The sequence below is a fragment of the Bufo bufo genome, chromosome 1, assembly GCF_905171765.1.
Source record: "Bufo bufo chromosome 1, aBufBuf1.1, whole genome shotgun sequence".
NCBI classification, from domain to species: Eukaryota; Metazoa; Chordata; class Amphibia; order Anura; family Bufonidae; genus Bufo; species Bufo bufo.
In genome coordinates, this window is record NC_053389.1 from 46896030 (window position 1) to 46915256 (window position 19227).

The 19227-nt window shown below is 48.7% G+C and overlaps 1 protein-coding gene across 5 annotated transcripts in view; it reads left to right on the forward strand.

Annotated features, from left to right (window-relative positions):
• Positions 1-8634: 8634 nt before the first annotated feature.
• Positions 8635-19227, forward strand: part of CROCC (ciliary rootlet coiled-coil, rootletin) — a 59411-nt gene continuing 48818 nt past the window's right edge. The window contains exons 1-3 of one of the 5 annotated variants that reach the window (XM_040422901.1): positions 8635-8723; positions 15364-15505; positions 15966-16114. In XM_040422901.1, coding sequence (XP_040278835.1) covers positions 15980-16114 — 135 coding nt within the window. In that variant the 5' untranslated portion in view covers positions 8635-8723; positions 15364-15505; positions 15966-15979. Of the gene's footprint in view, positions 8724-13422; positions 13809-15065; positions 15195-15363; positions 15506-15965; positions 16115-19227 lie in introns of those variants that run through there. The other 4 variants (XM_040422892.1, XM_040422873.1, XM_040422883.1 and 1 more) reach the window with 4 other exon arrangements.

The window sequence follows — 19227 nt, forward strand, 5'->3', positions numbered from 1 at the left end:
TTGCTCCACCACCCCATTCACACTACCAAGAGTCAGGGATGTTTTTTTTTCTTTAAGTAAACCTCTTTGTGATTCTTTCTCATCAACATGTGGTTTAACAAAAGGAGAAGCAAAAATAAAATGACCACTTTTTCCACAGTAATAACATAGTTTATGCAACCTCCTAAAGTTCCTACTACCAGAACGGATAGACACCTGACCCAGCTGCATGGGTTCCTCCCCTACCCCAGAGTTACATGTCATATCACCCTGGGGAGCAGGTGAGACGAAACCACTCACAGAAGGGATCCCTTGCGCGGAGAGAACCTTACACCTCTCTCTAATACGTCTATCTAACCGTACTGCCAAAGACATAGCATTCTCCAATGTATCCGGGTACTCATGAAAAGCAAGGGCATCTTTCAATCTCTCAGATAACCCCTGACAAAACTGACTACGTAACGCGGGGTCATTCCACTCTGACTCGGTAGCCCATCTCCTAAACTCAACGCAGTAAGCCTCTGCAGTATTTTCACCTTGTAATAAATTACGCAATTTAGACTCCGCCATCGAGACCCGATCTGGATCATCATAAATTAATCCCAAGGCTTTAAAAAATTCTTCCACCGACCAGAGGGCCAGAGAACCGGACGGCAGAGAGAAGGCCCAGGATTGCGCGTCCCCTTTAAGCAGGGAAATGATTATCCCTACCCTCTGACTCATCACCAGACGAAGATGGACGCAGCCGAAAATACAACTTGCATGACTCTTTAAAGCGGATAAAGTCATCCACACCCCCTGCAAATCTATCAGGGAGAGCGACCTTAGGCTCCCCATCAATTTGACTTCCTCTTATTGCACCTGATGCCAGTGCATTCTGACACCATGTGACCGAATTACGCAGATCTGCAACCTCTAGGGATAATCCCTGCATGCGATCAACTAGCGCATCAATTGACTCCATCTCAAAACAGCTGAGAAACAGCTGAGAAATGGCAGTCAAGGTATTGGCGGGTTATAATGTCACGGCGGACAGGATACCAGATACAAATAAAATAAACAAACAAGTGTCTAGGCGAGAAGCTGGGGATCAAGGTCACCTCCTGACAAATCCCTACCAGCTCTCTCTATACTTCTATGCCCACGTTCAGATCCTGAAGGCGGGAATAACGTGTCCTTGTGCCTGGGCTGAAAATTCCCTAAAATCCCTAAGATGGTGAAAGGGGGATAGAGGCAGCCTGCTCCCTCAGAACCTGGAGGGGGCAGGCGTCTCTCTAACAGCCTAGACAGCCAACGACAAGAAAACAAAAACCAACTTATCTTTTCCGAGCAGGAACAGCAAATTCTTCCTTCCTTTCACAGAGCCAGACAGAAGCTATAACCCACACAGGACACTGGGAGTGGGCGTAATTTAAACTCAAACCAACGACCCCACCCAGTGCACCTGAAGGGAGGCGGATACAGCTCAACTCCAAACAAAAAGCTACACACGTGCTGCTAATCTGGCAGACCTCCGCACATAGCCTGAGCAGGGCATGACAATCCTTTACTCCTGAAGGCGTCTCCTTCAACATTTCCCGACGCACCAAGACAAACATCAGGGAGGTATCCCAGTTTCCCGTCTTCGCCGGCTCTTTGTCCGGTGGCCTGTTTGCAGGAATATGAATCCCGGACGAGGGCTCATCGGTCTCCTACGATCCCTCAACTCTTCCTTTCCATTCGCCATCCTTTTGGCCCGGTCTCCAGCCCGACTTTGGCTCGTTGGATGAAGTGGGTTATGTCCCTGGCTGGAATGGATACTTCAATCTTCACTGCACATTCGGCGAGAGGTGCGGCTGCCACCTCTTTAACAATCTCGGGGGCGCGTTTGGAGGACATCTTACGTTTAGCTGAATGGTCTAGGGTCACGACGTTCAGGGAATTTTATTTTCGTCCTCCTCCTCATCCGTTTTCATCCATAATTGACCAGCTTTGAACTTGCAGTAAGAGCCTCCGTGTCTTGATGTAAAACTGCATGATTTTCCTAGTCTATGACGTAAAGTCATGGTTTTATTAAAGACACGGAGGCGAGTATTTTCCCCTCCCTTTTTGGTTCTTCTGGCGGTTTTGTATTGCTCTTGTGTTTTATTATTACATGCAGTTGTGCTTACCTGGATTGTTTATTATAATTGCTTTCAGGTGATAACGACTGACAGACGCTGTCTGGTTTCTACCCGGTATTTAAACTGGCTATATTGTCTGTTTTCTCTTTTCAGGCTGAAGCTCTGCCGGTTGCGGGACACTATATTCTTCTGTTTTCTCTTCTAAGTTTTAGCCACGTTGGCTTCGGTTGTGGAGTTCGGGTGGAGCTGAGATAATCGCTTCCAGGTTCTAGGTTCCAGCTCGTGGTTCAAGTTCGTTTGCCGGCCGTGGTGTCAGGTTTACAAAGAAAGAGGAAGGTCCAGAGGAGGAGCGGCCTGTTATAGGGGCTGCCTGGGGAGGGACTGTTGTTACCATGGTTACATTGTTCTCTATGTAAATTTCTTTGCTGCTATTGGTGGACAGTAAAGAAAGGGATAGCAATAAGAGCCTCCGTGTCTTTAATAAAACCATAACTTTACGTCATAGACTAGAAAAATCATGCAGTTACATCCTGTATTATACCCCAGAGCTGCACTCACTATTCTGCTGGTGCAGTCACTGTGTACTTACATTACATTACTTATCCTGTACTGATCCTGAGTTTTACATCAAGACACGGAGGCTCCTATTGCTATCCCTTTCTTTACTGTCTACCAATAGCAGCAAAGAATACATTTTACAAAATTAATCAAGAACAAGTAACCATAGTAACAAGGTCCCTCCCCTGACAGCCCCCTATAATAAGCAGCGCCTCCTCTGGACCTTCCTCTTTCTTTGCTGCTGCCACCAGATAAGTACACCTCTGTATGATACCTCTTGATGTGTCTATTATTCTCAGTGTGGATAATTGTTTGTATTTTCCTTAATTCCGTTTGTACCCCCTTTGTATCCTCCGCTACCCCTGCTGCCGTCCCACCCGCCCCTCTTATCTGCAGTTCTATCTGTCCTCTATCTCTTTCCTCGCTCTGTGTTGGTCCGCTTTCGCTTCATCCATCTTTCCCGGTCGGCTGCGAGATCTCGTGAGTTCTCGGCGGCCATCTTGCTTCTCCTGTGGCCTTTACTCTGGCCGCTCGCGAGATCTCGGTGGCCATTTTGCGCGCCTGTTTCTTGCGCCGTTGGACCCGGGATCTCGCGAGATTTCGTCGGCCTCTTCTTAGGGCCGCCTTCTCGTGAGATCTTGGCGGCCATTACCCCTCGGCTTGTTTCTCATCTCGGTGAGCTCCCGTCTTATCCTGCTGCGCCGTCTAGGGTGATTAACCCTTCATAGTTAGACCTCCTTCCCCTCTATTGTAGATCTCTTGGCCCTCTATTGTGTTCCCCTTGGGCTATCATTTATAGAGTTATGCCTCGCTCTGACCCCCCTCCCAATGCAAATAGCCCCCCCTCATCCCCTGAGGGAACCCTGCAGACTGGGGGAGAGGACCAGGCCCTGGCGCTCCAGCGCTTTGTCTCTAGTGCCATCATGGCAGCCATGGGCTCTATGTCTACCATCTTATCCCAGAGCATCTCTCAGGCCTTGTCTGCTAACCCTCCTAGAGGGAACTTACAAGCTGCCCTATTAATGCTCCGCAGCCTACCAATTTAGATCCTTAGACAATGACTGGTGTGCATACTGCCACCCCTGAAAACGTGCTAAGTTCACGTAAGAGAGCCTTACCGCGCCAGGCAGAACGGGCGCGGCTATGGAAATGCGCTAGAGCGCAACATGACAGTGAGTCTGGCTCCGAAAGGGGTTCAGACGAGGAGGCTTTCGCGGATGCAAATCATGATTCGGAGGAGGAAACCACTTACCAATATTCGGCCCCTAACTGCCCTACTCCTTCCACTTCACTGGTCAAAGACACTGCTTCCTCCTCCGCCAATAATGTAGCCACCCCCCTGGTAGATCCAGCGGGTGAGCCTATGTTTGATCCAGATGCCATCCATCACCCAAGATCGGCGGAGTGGCTTCCGGCTGATCACGTGGGCAAATACCTAGAGCACTGGGTGCGTCGCCCCCTCAGTAAGGAGGCACGTAGTAAACTCAGGGCGGAATGCCCCAGGCCTTTAGTCCCCAATAGAGTGTGCGACACTCCGGTCGTGGACCCCAAAGTCACGCAGTTCCTCTCTAAGTCCGGCTGGAACCCTCGTAAAGGGTTGGATTCCGCTTTACGCAGTTGCCAGTACAAACTGCTTGATATCTTTGGCCCCCTGGCCAAATTGTTTGAAATGGCAGAAGTTGCCAGGGCAGAAGGCTCTCCGGTAGATCCGGAAGAACTTAGGGGCTGGGTCCAGAGAGCAATTTGCATCGCAGGTAGCACCAACACCTCCCTTGCGATTGAACAGCGTAAAGCCATTTTGTTTAAGATTGACCCTAAACTGGCCAATCTGGACTTAACTAAGGCAGGCAAGGATGCCCAGGGCCTCTTATTTGTGGACTCATTCATTAAGGACCTGAGTCGCTTTGTGGGGGCATTTATGGCCCTCGATAAGGCCCAGTCCTCTATGAGGAAAGTTTTTCAGGGACGGGTCTCCACCAGGGCCGACAGTAGCAGGGGCCGCCTGTCCGGCCGATCCAGTTTCCACACCCGTAGCGCGGGCCAAGGCTCCTTCAACCAAAGACCTACCTTCCAGGAGCAGAGGAACCCATCACCCTTCTTCCTGGCCAGAGGTGGCCAGTGGCGCTCCAGGTCATTCAGAGGAACTCCCAACTCCAGGAGACCTTACGGTAAGTCCTCCCCCAGACGGAGGTTTTTCGGAACATTACATCGGGGGCAGACTCCGTCATTTTTTCCATGCCTGGTCAGCCATCACGTCAGACCCCTGGGTCCTGACCACGGTCAAAGGGTTCCACATCGAGCTGGTAGACTCCCCAAACCTACTTCCCCCTCCACCGCCTCTTCTACTGTCGCGACCCGACGGTGCACTAGTAGACATGGAACTTATGTTTCTCTTTTGCAAACGAACGATAGAGAGGGCTCCCCCAATATCCCGATGGAGTCCACAGCAATATCTTCCTAGTGCAGAAGAAAGGTGGTCAGATGCGCCCTGTCATAAATCTTCGGGCTCTGAATACAGTGGTTCGTTATCGCCACTTCAAGATGGAAGGGATTCACCTACTCCGGGATCTACTCCTTCCTGGGGACTGGATGGTGAAGCTGGACCTCAAGGACGCTTACTTGACGGTTCCAGTTTCTGCACCATCCAGGGATCTCCTGGGCTTCCGTTGGAGAGGAGAGATCTGGCGTTTCACCTGCCTCCCCTTCGGCCTGTCATCGGCTCCTTGGTGCTTCACCAAGCTGATGCGTCCCGCCATGTCATGGCTACGCAGTCGGGGAGTACGGCTGATTGTATATCTGGACGACATCCTCCTCATGCATGAGTCCCGAACGACCCTACTAGAACACCGTAATTGGACGTCGGATCTCCTCTCACGACTCGGATTCCTCCTCAATCCGGAGAAATCTTGCCTGACCCCGTTACAACGGATAGAGTTTTTGGGCTCTACCGTGGACTCGATTGCAGAGTCACTCAGCCTCCCGACGACGAAGTTACACTCTATACGCAAAGAACTCTGAAATGCTCTGTCCGCTGCCCATTTGTCTCTGCGCCAGCTAGCCCGAATCATCGGCCTGTTGGCTTCCTCTATTCAAGCCGTTTTCCCAGCACCGTTGCATTACCGTGCACTTCAGCGTCTTCTTCCGGTGCTGCGTTTGCGGATACAGTGGTCCTGGATTCGAAAGCCCGAGAGGAACTCCGCTGGTGGATCAACAATCTGGAGGCGTGGAAAAGCAGAGCGATTTTCGGTTTCCAGCTCGAATTCACCGTGGAGTTGGATGCGAGCCTCCAGGGCTGGGGGGCTCACTGCAACGGGATCTCTACAGGTGGACGTTGGTCAGAAGACGAGACACTTCTCCACATCAATGCCTTGGAGCTTCTGGCCGGGTCCTTTGCCATTCGGAGCTTCACCAATGGGATTGCCCACGCGTGCATCAGACTTTGTATGGACAATGTCTCAGCCGTACGTTACGTCAACCGTCTGGGCGGAGCACACTCTGCGACTCTAGCACGTTTGGCGAAGGAATTTTGGTCTTACTGCCTATCCAAGGATATCATGGTTCAGGCGGAGTACATTCCGGGCCTCCACAACAGTCGGGCAGATTAGAGTTCCTGATACTTCTTGGATGGCAGCGAATGGAAGCTGGCTCCGACGGTCTTCTCCGCAATATCACTCGTTTGGGGTCCTCTCGTCATAGACCTGTTCGCCTCGCGACTCAACACTCCGCTCCCTTGCTTCTTCAGCTGGCGCCCGGATCCGGAGGCAGTGGACGCTTTCCTGCAGGACTGGTCCGATTCGCTTCTCTATGCGTTTCCACCTTTCTGGTGGGACCTGGTAATGGTGGTCCCATTATCTTATAGGGCAGCCTGGAGAACTAGCTGGTGCTTGGAACGGGACCTGGATCCCGTTTCGGCACCTGTTACAGTTCCTCACTTCCTTGTTTTAGGCAGGTAAGGCTTATCGGACGATTAACCTCTTTAGATCTGCCATTTCTTCCACACATCAGGGTTTTGAGGGCACTCCTGCTGGGCAGCATCCTTCGGTTTGTCGTTTATAGCGTGGATCTCGCCTGGCTCATCCTCTCCGACCTCGTTTTACTACGACTTGGGACGTTTCTTCCGTATTGTCCTTCTTTTCTTCATGGCCCAATAATCCGGACCTATCTTTGCGGCAGTTATCGGCCAAGTTAGTGACTCTCTTTTGCCTTATTTCGTGCAAACGGGTCTCTGACGTCCGGGCTCTTGATCATGATGCCAGATCCTTTACTCCTGAAGGCGTCACCTTCAACATTTCCAGACGCACTAAGACCAACATCAGGTCGGTATCGTATCCCAGTTTCCCCGTCTGCGCCGGCTCTCTGTCCGGTTGCCTGTTTACGGGAGTACAAATCGCAGACGAGGGCTCATCGGTCTCCCACGGTTCCTCAGCTTTTCCTTTCCATTCGGCCCAGTCTCCAGCCCTACTTTAGCTCGTTGAATGAAGTGGGTTATGTCCCTGGCGGGAGTGGATACTTCCATTTTCACAGCGCATTCGGCGAGAGGTGCGGCTGCTACCTCTTTGGCGATTTCTGGGGAGCGTTTGGAGGACATCTTACGCCTAGCTGATTGGTCTAGGGTCACGACATTCAGGGAATTTTATTTTCGTCCTCCTCACGTGTTTTCATCCATAATTGAACAGCTTTGAACTTGCAATAGAAGCCTCCGTGTCTTGATGTAAAACTGCATGATTTTCCTAGTCTATGACGTAAAGTCATGGTTTTATTAAAGACACGGAGGCGAGTATTGCCCACCCTTTTTTCCCTCCCTTGTTTATTATAATATACGTTTATATTTATATTATTTATTATTCATGCATCTAGATGATTTTGACTGGCCAGCGAGTTTGGTGTCTACACACTATTTATTTCCCTATATCCTCTGTTTTTCTCCTTTCAGGTTGAAGTTCCTACCGACTGCGACTTACTACATCTTTGGTTCGCCTTACCACAAGTTGGCCCCATCGTGCAGTGTTGCTGGTGCTGAGGCGGTTTTCCTCCAGTTGTACGGTTCCAGTTCGGGATTCGGTTCCTGTTTGTAATTCCGGCCTTGGTGTCAGAGTCTCAAAGAAAGAGGAAGGTCCAGAGGAGGAGCTGCCTATTATAGGGGGCTGTCAGGGGAGGGACCTTGTTACTATGGTTACTTGTTCTTGATTAATTTTGTAAAATGTATTCTTTGCTGCTATTGGTGGACAGTAAAGAAAGGGATAGCAATACTCGCCTCCGTGTCTTTAATAAAACCATGACTTTACGTCATAGACTAGGAAAATCATGCAGTTACATCCTGTATTATACTCCAGAGCTGCACTCACTATTCTGCTGGTGGAGCCACTGTGTACAGACATTACTTATCCTGTACTGATCCTGAGTTACATCCTGTATTATACCCCAGAGAAGCACTCATTATTCTGCTGGTGGAGTCACTGTGCACATACATTACATTACTGATCCTGAGTTACATATTATATTATACTCCAGAGCTTCACTCACTATTCTGCTGAAGGATACATACAATTGTGTAGTGGTATGATTACATAACTAGGCAGATTTGCTCTTCAGGATTGTAGGAAGCTGGGTGACATTGGTTATCACGCAGCCTTCCCAAATGTAAGTAAGAAACTGATTTTGCAAATGAGTCTCCCAACCCTTTGCTGGATTATGACCCCCTGCTGAGCCCTCGGGGCACAACCTTCCGTCCAGCGCCAAGCTGAGCAGTTACTTCTCAGGTGTAATGGAGATTTGAGTGTTTTTTTTTTCTGCAGGAATCCGAGAGTCACTTGAATTTGTGAAGCTCTCCCAGGGCAACCCCCTGTCAAACACGCAGGTTGTGTTTACCAGCCACCCAGGGCTCTATGTTAATAAGCTTAGATCACAGGGATTACTGCTGCCGTTCCCTACCTGGTAACCAGGGCACGGGAACAAAAGACCTTTAATTGATTGATTGTGTGAGAGGCGGGGATGACAGGCACCTGCGTCCATGGAAAGTGACCCGGCCAGACTCACAGAAGCCACCGAGGAGCAGGTGAGGACGGCCGAGATTCCTGCACACAGGTGAGTGAGCAGTCACTGCTGCTTACAGGGGGGCACATACTCTGCCATCTGGTGCTACTCATCTCTCTCAATATAAAAAAAAAAAAATCACAGTGATCAATTTTAGGCCTCATGCACACGACCGTATGTATTTTTTGCAGTCCGCAAAACACGGATGACGTCCATTCCGTATTTTGCAGAACGGTAAGGCCGGCCCCTAATAGAACAGTCCTATCCTTGTCCGTAATGCGGACAATAATAGGACATGTTCTAATTTTTTGCGGAATAGACATACTTAAAAAACGGAATGCACACGGTCCGCAAAAAAAAAAACGGACACGGAAAGAAAATACGTTCGAGTGCATGAGGCATTAACCATTGAATGATTCTCAGTGATGAACCAATTGGAGGACAGTCCTCCCCCGATGCAGCACGCTGGTGGCATACTTTTCATGTTGGGGAGGGGGGGGGGTGTATTGCATCCTCCAGGGTTTGCACACATTGGGGGTCATTTATTAAGAAGCTTATACCAATTTGTAATTTATGTAAAAAAGAAAAAAAAAGTTGCAAGACCCAATTCTGCTACTTTTTTAATGCCCATGCAGCAATTTAGTCTCACGGGCGTTTTAGTTTTTTAAACTCGTTTTATTGAACAAGTGGTAGAAATGAACCTTGTTGGACAATATCGTTTGGCTTACAGCAGCCTCACAATGGTACAGGAAGTGATTGTGTACGGCCGCGCACCGTATGTAGAGGCGCCAGGATATTCCAGCCAGGGGCATAGCAGATGAGATACGATCAGCTATTGTTACAGTATGTGTCCGTTAGGCTACATTCAGGTTTTCATGGCCATTGTGCATCCAAGTGTACAACCATTTTCTGGCCATTTGTCCGTTTTTAATGGCCGTTAGAAACGTCATGAAAAGCAGATGAATTTCATTGTTAATACCCCCTATATATAAAATTCTCCTAATAGTTTTCCCCATAGTATAAACATTCCCTCAATATTTATAATGCCCCCCCTTGTAGTGCCCCTAGTGTCTATAATGCCTCCCATAGTAACCCCGGTATATATAAGACCCTCTGTATTTAAAATACCCCCCAATAGTGCCCCTATATATAAAATGCTTCCAATAGTGTTCCCTTAGTATAAACAGGCCCCCAGTGTCTAGAACAGGGATCAGCAACCTTCGGCACTCCAGCTGCTGTGCAACTACAACTCCTAGCGTTTAGAGAGCAGCCAAGCAAATGTGCATGCTGGGAGATGTAGTTTCACCACAGCTGGAGTGCCAGAGGTTGCTGACCCCCTGGTCTATAATGCCTCCCATAGTAGCCCCAGTATATATAAGGCCCCCTCCCCCACAGTACCCCCTGTATATAAAATACCCCCCAATAGTGCCCCTATATAAAAAAAAAGGCTCCCAATAGTGTCCCCCTAGTATAAACAGGCCCCCAATAGTCCCCCCATTGTCTATAATGCCTCCCATAGTAGCCCCAGTATATATAAGGTCCCCAACAGTACCCCCTATATATATAAAATGCTCCCAATAGTGTCCCCCCCATGTAGTGCCCCCAGTGTCTATAATGCCTCTCATAGTAGCCCCAGTATATATAAGGCCCCCCACAGTGCCCCCTGTATATAAAATACTTCTTAATAGTGCCTCCCCATATATAAAATGTTCCCCTAGCATAAACAAGCCCTCAATAGTGCTCCCAGTATCTATAATGTCCTCCTCATGTAGTGCCCCCAGTGTCTATACTGCCTCCCATAGTAGTTCCAGTATATATAAGTCCCCCTCTGTGCCCCCCTGTGTGTAAAATCCCCCCAATAATGTTCCCCTTAGGCCTCATGCACACGACCGTATGGCTTTTTCAGTGTTTTGCGGTCCATTTTTCAGGGATCCGTTGTTCCGTTTTTTGTTTCCGTTTTTTCGTATGGCATATACAGTATACAGTAATTACATAGATAAAATTGGGCTGGGCATAACATTTTCAATAGATGGTTCAGCAAAAAACGGAACGGAAACGGAAGACATACGGATGCATTTCCGTATGTGTTCCGTTTTTTTTGCGGACCCATTGACTTGAATGGAGCCAAGCACTGTGATTTGCGGACAAGAATAGGACATGTTCTATCTTTTCACGGTACGGAAATACTGAAACGGAATGCACACGGAGACACTTCAGTTTTTTTTTGCTGAACCATTGAAATGAATGGTTCAGTATATGTACCGCATACTGAACTACAAAAACGGCCAGTATACTGAACGCAAAATACTGTCGTGTGCATGAGGCCTTAGGGTACTTTCACACTAGCGGCAGGACAGATCCGACAGGCTGTTCACCCTGTCGGATCCGTCCTGCTGCTATTTCGCCGTGCCGCCCCCATTGACTATAATGGGGGCGTGGGGCGGAGCTCCGGCGCAGCACGGCGAGAGGCCGTCGGACTAAAAAGTCGGACATGCAGTACTTTTAGTCCGGCGAGCTCTCGCCGTGCTGCGCCGGAGCTCCGCCCCCCACCCCCATTTTAGTCAATGGGGACGGAGCGGCAGTCCGGCGAAATAGCAGCAGGACGGACCCGACAGGGTGAACAGCCTGTCAGATCCATCCTGCCGCTAGTGTGAAAGTAGCCTTATCTCCCCAGTGTAAATAAGCGCCCCCCGAACATGGGTGACAGTGAGGAGGACGGACGCCCCTTTCTACAAAGTCTCACTGGTGATGGACAATGCATATGTGAATCAGGTTGATAAAGGCCTCCTGCACACGACCGTGTCCGTTCTGCGGTCCACAAATCGGGGATCTGCAAAATATGGATGCCGTCTGTGTTGCATATGCACGTTTAAAAATGCGTCCTCAAAGTTGAGGGTGACGTGCGCTGGGACGCCGTGCCGGATTTAAGGATCTCATTATTCTGTGCCAGAACAAACAGTACGAGTCAAGTTTGCATTGAAAATGATAGGGAAAACGGACACGGATCACGGACGCACACAACGGTCGTGTGCATGAGGCCTAAGGCTCATGCACACAAACCCTATGTATCCTGCAGTCTACAAATGCCAGCTCCACAAAATACGTCTGTGTTGCATCCGTATTTTTTGCCATCCCATTGACTTCAATGGCTTTGTGGGCCGCATTTTGCTGCCAAGAATAAGATGCGCCCCATCCTTTGCAGAGCGGACATACGGATGGCTTTTTCCGCATACGTACGTATGCATGTACCATTCTTGGCCGCAAAATGTTTTCCACGCACCCACTGAAGTCAACGGGTCTGCAAAAAATGCAGATGAAACACGGACGGTATCCGTATTTTGCAGACCACAAAATACATACGGTCGTGTGCATGAGCCCTATGGGTTGGTGTCTGGTATATTCTCAACATTGGGCCTCATTCACACAACAAAACCAGGAGTGAAGCACAGATGAGGACAGAAGACGAGCAGATCTTTCCATTGTACTTTGTCGTCCTTCCACTCCCGGTATTGGCCGACACATCGCGGCCAGTATATGCAAGTGTGAATGCGGCCTTAGAGGACGGGCGGCGGGTTGGTGGGACGTTGTCCTGTTTGCGGTGGCCCTGGTTACGTGTGCACAGGCTGCGTATACAGGAGACCGCTTATCAGATAACACAGAACGACACCTCGTCCTGCCCGGGACACGCTGACACCCGAGCTGCAGGAAACAGGCATTCATCACCGTCGCAGGAGTGACGGCTCCGTGCAAACGGAAATCCCTTTAGTGCACTTACACATATAAATTTACCTGTAAAAAAAAAAAAAAGAATTTTTTTTCGGAATAAGCAGAATTTTTTTTATCTGCAGTTTTTTGGGGCTTTTTTTTTTTTTTGCACATAGTGGAGGAAAATTATCAAGACCTGCATTTACTCTGCCGCCGGAGGATGCACTTAATTTATGACAAAGCGACGACATTCTCCGCCAGTACGAAATCCGCCCCCGCTGGTGGCTGGCGAAGATTTCAGTCGTACACACTAGAAAAGTGGTGTAAATGATGATAAATCTGCCTAGAAGTGTCATTTGCACAACATTTTTTGTGCAGATGGCATTTAAAAATTTCGCAAACCCAGGGTTTGTGACTCTTTTTTTTTTTACACCAGTTTAAGAGCCCCGTGTGCGGAAGAATTAATTTCAATGGGGCCACAAAAAAAAAAAAAAAGTGTGCATTCCGTTTCCGTACGTCCGCAAGTTTGTTCCGCAGAAAAATAAAACATGTCCTAATCTTGTCCGTTTGGCAGAGAAGAACAGGCATTGTTACAAAAAATACGGATGTAACACGAACGTCATCCACGTTTTGCGGACCGCAAAATACGTACGGTCGCGTGCATGAGCCCTTATAGATCTCTCCGTTAACGTTATTCCCTTATAGGGAAAATGTCAAAACACCTAAAAATAAAAAAATGACAAAAGGACCGGAAGGAAGACAAAAAGGAAAAAAAAATCAGGACCTGGCGTTTTTATCACCAAAAAAGGTGCAAAAATGCGAAAAAAAAACAAAAAAAAAAACCCCCCACTAAATATTACGTGTGAAACCATCGTAATCCTGGTCCGGTAATATTTTCCACAGCGAAGACAACATATGGCGCTTCTGCAAAATAAAAACAACAAAAACCATCAGTCGGCCATTGCGTTTTAGGGCGATAAATGTTTTTCATGTGAGACTGCGTTCACACACGTATATTGGCGCCTATTCAGACGGTGCAGTCGGTAATCACATCAGAAGCGATTTGCTGCGACGTGTAAAAGGCGATTTCTGGAGTGCTCATCATCCGCTATGCCCACCCCCACTCTGATTTAGGTTCCCAGGGGCCCCAGTCCTACGTCCAGCACAGACATGATGCCATCCGATAATCCAGAACATCGGACGATCCGGCGCCCGTCGGTCCCCTTGATGCCGCCTGTGCGCCCCCCTCTTCCCAGCCTGCAGGCCGCCGCCCCTCTCCTGTCTGTCAGAGGCTGGGCGGTGTCAGGCCTCCGCCAAATGAGCCAATCCCCGGACTTTCCTGCAGGCGGCTGCCGGGCATCATGAGAGGCTGGCGGCTGGCATAGGGCGGGAGACTCCGGCCAGCGGCATGGAGAGAGCGGAGGTTAGAAGGTGAGGGAGGCCGCGGCAGGCGGCTCTCATTCCGGTCTAACAGACAGAAGCTCTGGCGTGACGTACCCCACAATCCTGCAGACACCCCTCGTGTATCCCATTATGTCTGGGCCCCAACTGCAGTATCGCAGCAGAGCCCTCAGCACCTCTTGTACCCCAAATTTCAGAGCCCACTTTTTGTACCCCAAGATTTCAAAGCCTCTTTTACCCCAAAAGATGAGCCCCCTGTGTGCCCTGAAATATCTGAGCCCCTTTATGTACCCCAACATTTCAACTCCATCTGCTGACCCTTATACCCCAAAAGATGAGCCCCCTGTGTGCTCAGAAATATTGTACCCCGAGATATCGGAGTGCCTGTGTACCCTGAAATGTCTGACCCCTCCAGCTGCGCGCCTGTGTACCCCGATATTAGCCAGCAGTGCCATTGTGTTTCCTGAAATATGAGCCCCCCCTTTTGCACCCCAAGATATCGGCTCCAGCCTTCCCACCCCCAAAATATCTGTGCCTCCCTGTGTATTCTGAGATATCTGAGCCCCCCAGGACCTCCGGATCACCAAATAGCCTCTGTGTACCCCAAGATAGGTGGGTGCCAGACCCCCCAATCTAATCTCACCCTGTACTCACTGAAGGCTTGTGTACCCCAATAGTCACATCACAACCCTCAAGACCCCTTGTGTACGGTAACATTAGAGCGCCGTCCTTCTGAGCCCCTAAGAGAACGCGCTCAATACCGTAATACAGAACTGAACCCCGACTCCCTAGACCCACCTAATACTCCAGGACCCCCCAATATCCTACATGGTAAATATTTCACCAGCGGAAGGGGGGGGGGGGGACAGTTTTTTATTATTAGGTGCAAATTTTGCACTGTTTCTATGTGTTCACCTGACCATTTACATTGTAAACCTTTTGACCCCCGCATAGCGCCCCCTATAGACACCGCACACACGTGATCCAGGATGTTTGGGTTCTCCATGGCTACTGTCCCTTGTACGTAACTATGGCTGCCCCCCCCCCCGATTATGTAGATTCCATGTGCGGGGGTCCTAGCTCCTGCCCACCCTCTCCTGTGATGTCTTCATTCATTGTGGGTATTGTCTGGGGGTCTGGGAGGGGCCGTGCCGACAATGGCAGCAATTCGCCGCCTGCTTCGGAGGATGAACGAGGACGGGCCTAAGCAGATTTACGGCTAATCTGAGAGGCTGCACAGTGCACAGAGGGGGGGCGGGCAGGGAGCCGTGCTGCCCATGGAGTCCGCTGCCATGTTACTGGGAGTTTACAGCACCAGAGCAACAGCTCCTGTCTTCTGAGGCATCAATGAGTGCAGCTCTGGAGAAAGAGGATGCCCAGGACACTACTGAGCAGAGGCTGGAGGCCGTGATAGAGGTCGGTGCCCTCTCTATTATAGGACCCCAGTGTGACGCTCGCCTGTGTGCACTTAGGATCCCCTATAGAATCCAAGCGCAGGAATATTAAGTATCTTCAGAGCTGAACTCAGAGTGCTTATCCAGAATCACATGTCTTCATTCATTCACTTCTTATTTCTCCTCTGTAGGCGCTGTCTGCCCGGGTGCTCGGATCTCCAGAAGATAAGACGCTCACCTTCCGCGGTGACCCCACAAACTCCCTCCCTGCCCGTCTGCCGGCGCGTATCCGAGAGATTGTTACCAGGAACTTAAGCCCGCCACCCGGCCCCGGTGAGTAGGAATATGTGCCGTACTGCAGACTACAACTCCCAGCATACTCATACAATTGCTAGCAGTGGATGCTGAGGTCTGGGTGCTGCAAGTACATTTCTCTAAGGGGTTAGATGCCTTTTTCGTAGATCATTGAGACAGAGAAGATCGTTGGGGGTCTGTGAGCTGAGACCCCAGCCGATTCCCAGTTCAGGAGACGATTACTGTGGTCGGAGTGGCCCTTTAGCCGGAGCGCTGCTTCTGTGAGGAGGGTGCAGGTGAAGGCGCATTGCTGAGTAGTGCAGGTGTAGTTCCACCGGCAGGTGTTACTGTTGTCCCTAATTTTCAGCAAAGGAAACGGCGCCACCCGAAGGCTAGAAAATGCTAAAAAAATATATTTGAATAGCACATCCGTCAAGGAAAGCAGTCTGTCCTGTGTGAATATCCTTAGTATTCGCTCTTGTGTTCTCGTCCTGCGCAGGTCTCCCGGCAGACATGTCGTCGCTTCTTTCTCTGCAAGAGGAAAACCGTATCCTGCAACAAGAGCTGTCGCGGGTGGAGGATCTCTTGGCGCAGAGTCGGGCGGAGAGGGATGAGTTAGCCATTAAATACAACGCAATAAGCGAGAGGGTAAGGAGGAATTCTCTGTCTTCAGACAATTGCCGCAGCTCACTTCCTTAAAGGGGATGTTATGCCGTACGGCCAGGATCTGACCTGTGGGACGCTGCCGATCCAAGGGAAGTTCGTTGCACTTGATGATGGCAGGACCCCTGCTGACCCTTACACATGATATAACTGGCAGCCAAATGCTCCTTCATCTCCTGATCCCCCACCATACATGTGCAGGCCGCCAGGAGGACCCTATACACGTAAAGTGGTTGTCCGGTTCAGCCGACATATATCTAAGGCCTTATGCACACGGCCGTTGTTTGGCGGCTCGGATGAGGACCCATTCACTTCAATGGGGCCGCAAAAGATGCGGAAAGCACTCCGTGTGCTGTCCGCATCCGTTGCACCGTTCCGTGGCCCCGCAAAAAAAATATAGCATGTCTTATTCTTGTCCGTTTTGCAGACAAGAATAGGCATTTCTACAATGGGCCGCCCGTTCCGTTCCGCAAATTGCGGAAGGCACACGGGCGGCTTCCGTTTTTTGCAGATCCGCGGTTTGTGAACCGCAAAAAAATGGAACGGCCGTGTGCATGAGGACTTATGTATATGGCCAGCGGCAGAATAAAGGGGCTGTCCCACAAAAAATATTCTACGTTTTTTAAACCAGCACCTGAATCTAAATAGTTTTGTAATTACATCTAATCAAAAATTTAGCATAGCCAGTGAGCTATTCAGTACAATGTATCTGTATAGCGCCACCTGCTGTTTGTTCTTTTTCTTATTTCTCTGTCCTGCTCACTGAGATGGCCGCACATGATCAGTTCCATCCTTCAACTGCCATCACAGCAGTAGAAAGGACACGCCCCCTAAATAAGTGCAATGAATGTGGAGATCTCTGGACCCATGTGAGGTACAGGGCTGGTTCTAAATTTGTTAGGGCTCATACACACAAGCAAATTTTCTTTCCGTGTCCGTTCCATTTTTTTTGCGGATCGTATGCGGAAGCATTCACTTCAACGGGTCCACAAAAAAAAAACCGAAGTTACTCCGTGTGCATTCCGTTTCCGTATGTCCGTATTTCCGTTACGCAAAAAAATAGGACATGTCCTATTGTCCGCATTACGGACAAGGATAGTACTGTTCTATGAAGGGCCAGCTGTTCCGTTCCGCAAAATACGGAATGCACATGGATGTCATACTTATTTTTTGCGGACCGCAAAATACACATGGTCGTGCGCATGAGCCCTTAGAAAGAGACTGTCATATGCTATATGATTACATTAATCATGGGAGAACCCCTTTAATGTTTCACCTGAATTGGGCCATGATACAGTTCCCTGTAACGTGCAGCGTGCAGCAATGATGTGGCTTCAGTTGTCATATGCTGTATACTGCTGAGGCCAGCGATTGCCTGCAGCGGTCATATGCGGTATATGGAAACATTATGGCTGCAGAGGTGGGGGGGGAGGATAGGAGCGCTGGAACAAGTGGGGTTCAGGACACTCAGGTTACCTGCACACGATGCAGATTATGCATTGTTTTTACTGCACAGAGTTTCGTGCGGAAAAACCGCAGTGTAATACAATAGTGAGCAATGTGAATGAGATTTGATAAATCGCATGTAGACTTAGCTTTTTTCTTCTGTGCGGAAATTGACCTGCCGCCTGTCACATATGTGTAGAGAGGTTTTCCCCATAGACTTCAATAGGGCTAAAAAACAGAAAATAAGCTCGAAAATCCCCACCATAAGGCCTCATGCACACGACCGTGGTGTGTTTTGCTGTCTGCAAATCGTGGATCCGCAAAACACGGATGGCGTCCGTGCGCTGCGGAACGGCACGGACAGCCTTTAATATAAATGCCTATTCTTGTCCGCAAAGCGCGGGCGAGAATAGGACAGGTTATATTTTTTTAGCGGGGCCACGGAACGGAGCAACGGATGCGGACAGCACACGGAGTGCTGTCCGCATCTTTTGCGGCCCCATTGAAGTGAATGGGTCCGCATCCAAGCCGCCAAAACGGCGGCTCGGATGCGGACCAAAACAACGGCCGTGTGCATGAGGCCTAACTGTGATAAATAGAACGGATTTATGCACGCATTTGGTATTAATTTTCTGCATACAAATCTGCACCATGTGCAGGTACCCATAGTCTACTTTTTTAGACAAACCCTTTAAAGGGCATCTGTCAGCAGTTTTGTACCTATGACACTGGCTGACCCGTTACATGTGCGCTTGGTCCCATGTTCATACCTCTTCTTGTATATAGTGATATGGACCATGCTGGTATAACCTGGGCATCTCCTGTATATAATTATATATGTACAGCTGGTATAAGTTATACATCTTCTTGTATATAGTGATATGGACCTTGCTGGTATAACCTGGGCATCTCCTGTATATAATTATATATGTACAACTGGTATAAGTTATACATCTTCTTGTATATAGTGATATGGACCATGCTGGTATAACCTGGGCATCTCCTGTATATAATTATATATGTACAGCTGGTATAAGTTATACATCTTCTTGTATATAGTGATATGGACCATGCTGGTATAACCTGGGTATCTCCTGTATATAATTATATATGTACAGCTGGTATACGTTATACATCTTCTTGTATATAGTGATATGGAGCATGCTGGTATAACCTGGGTATCTCCTGTATATAATTGTATATGTACAGCTGGTATAAGTTATACATCTTCTTGTATATAGTGATATGGACCATGCTGGTATAACCTGGGTATCTCCTGTATATAATTATATATGTACAGCTGGTATAAGTTATACATCATTTTGTATATAGTGATATGGACCATGCTGGTATAACCTGGGTATCTCCTGTATATAATTATATATGTACAGCTGGTATAAGTTATACATCTTCTTGTATATAGTGATATGGACCATGCTGGTATAACCTGGGTATCTCCTGTATATAATTATATATGTACAGCTGGTATAAGTTATACATCTTCTTGTATATAGTGATATGGACCATGCTGGTATAACCTGGGCATCTCCTGTATATAACTATATATGTACAGCTGGTATAAGTTATACATCTTCTTGTATATAGTGATATGGACCATGCTGGTATAACCTGGGTATCTCCTGTATATAATT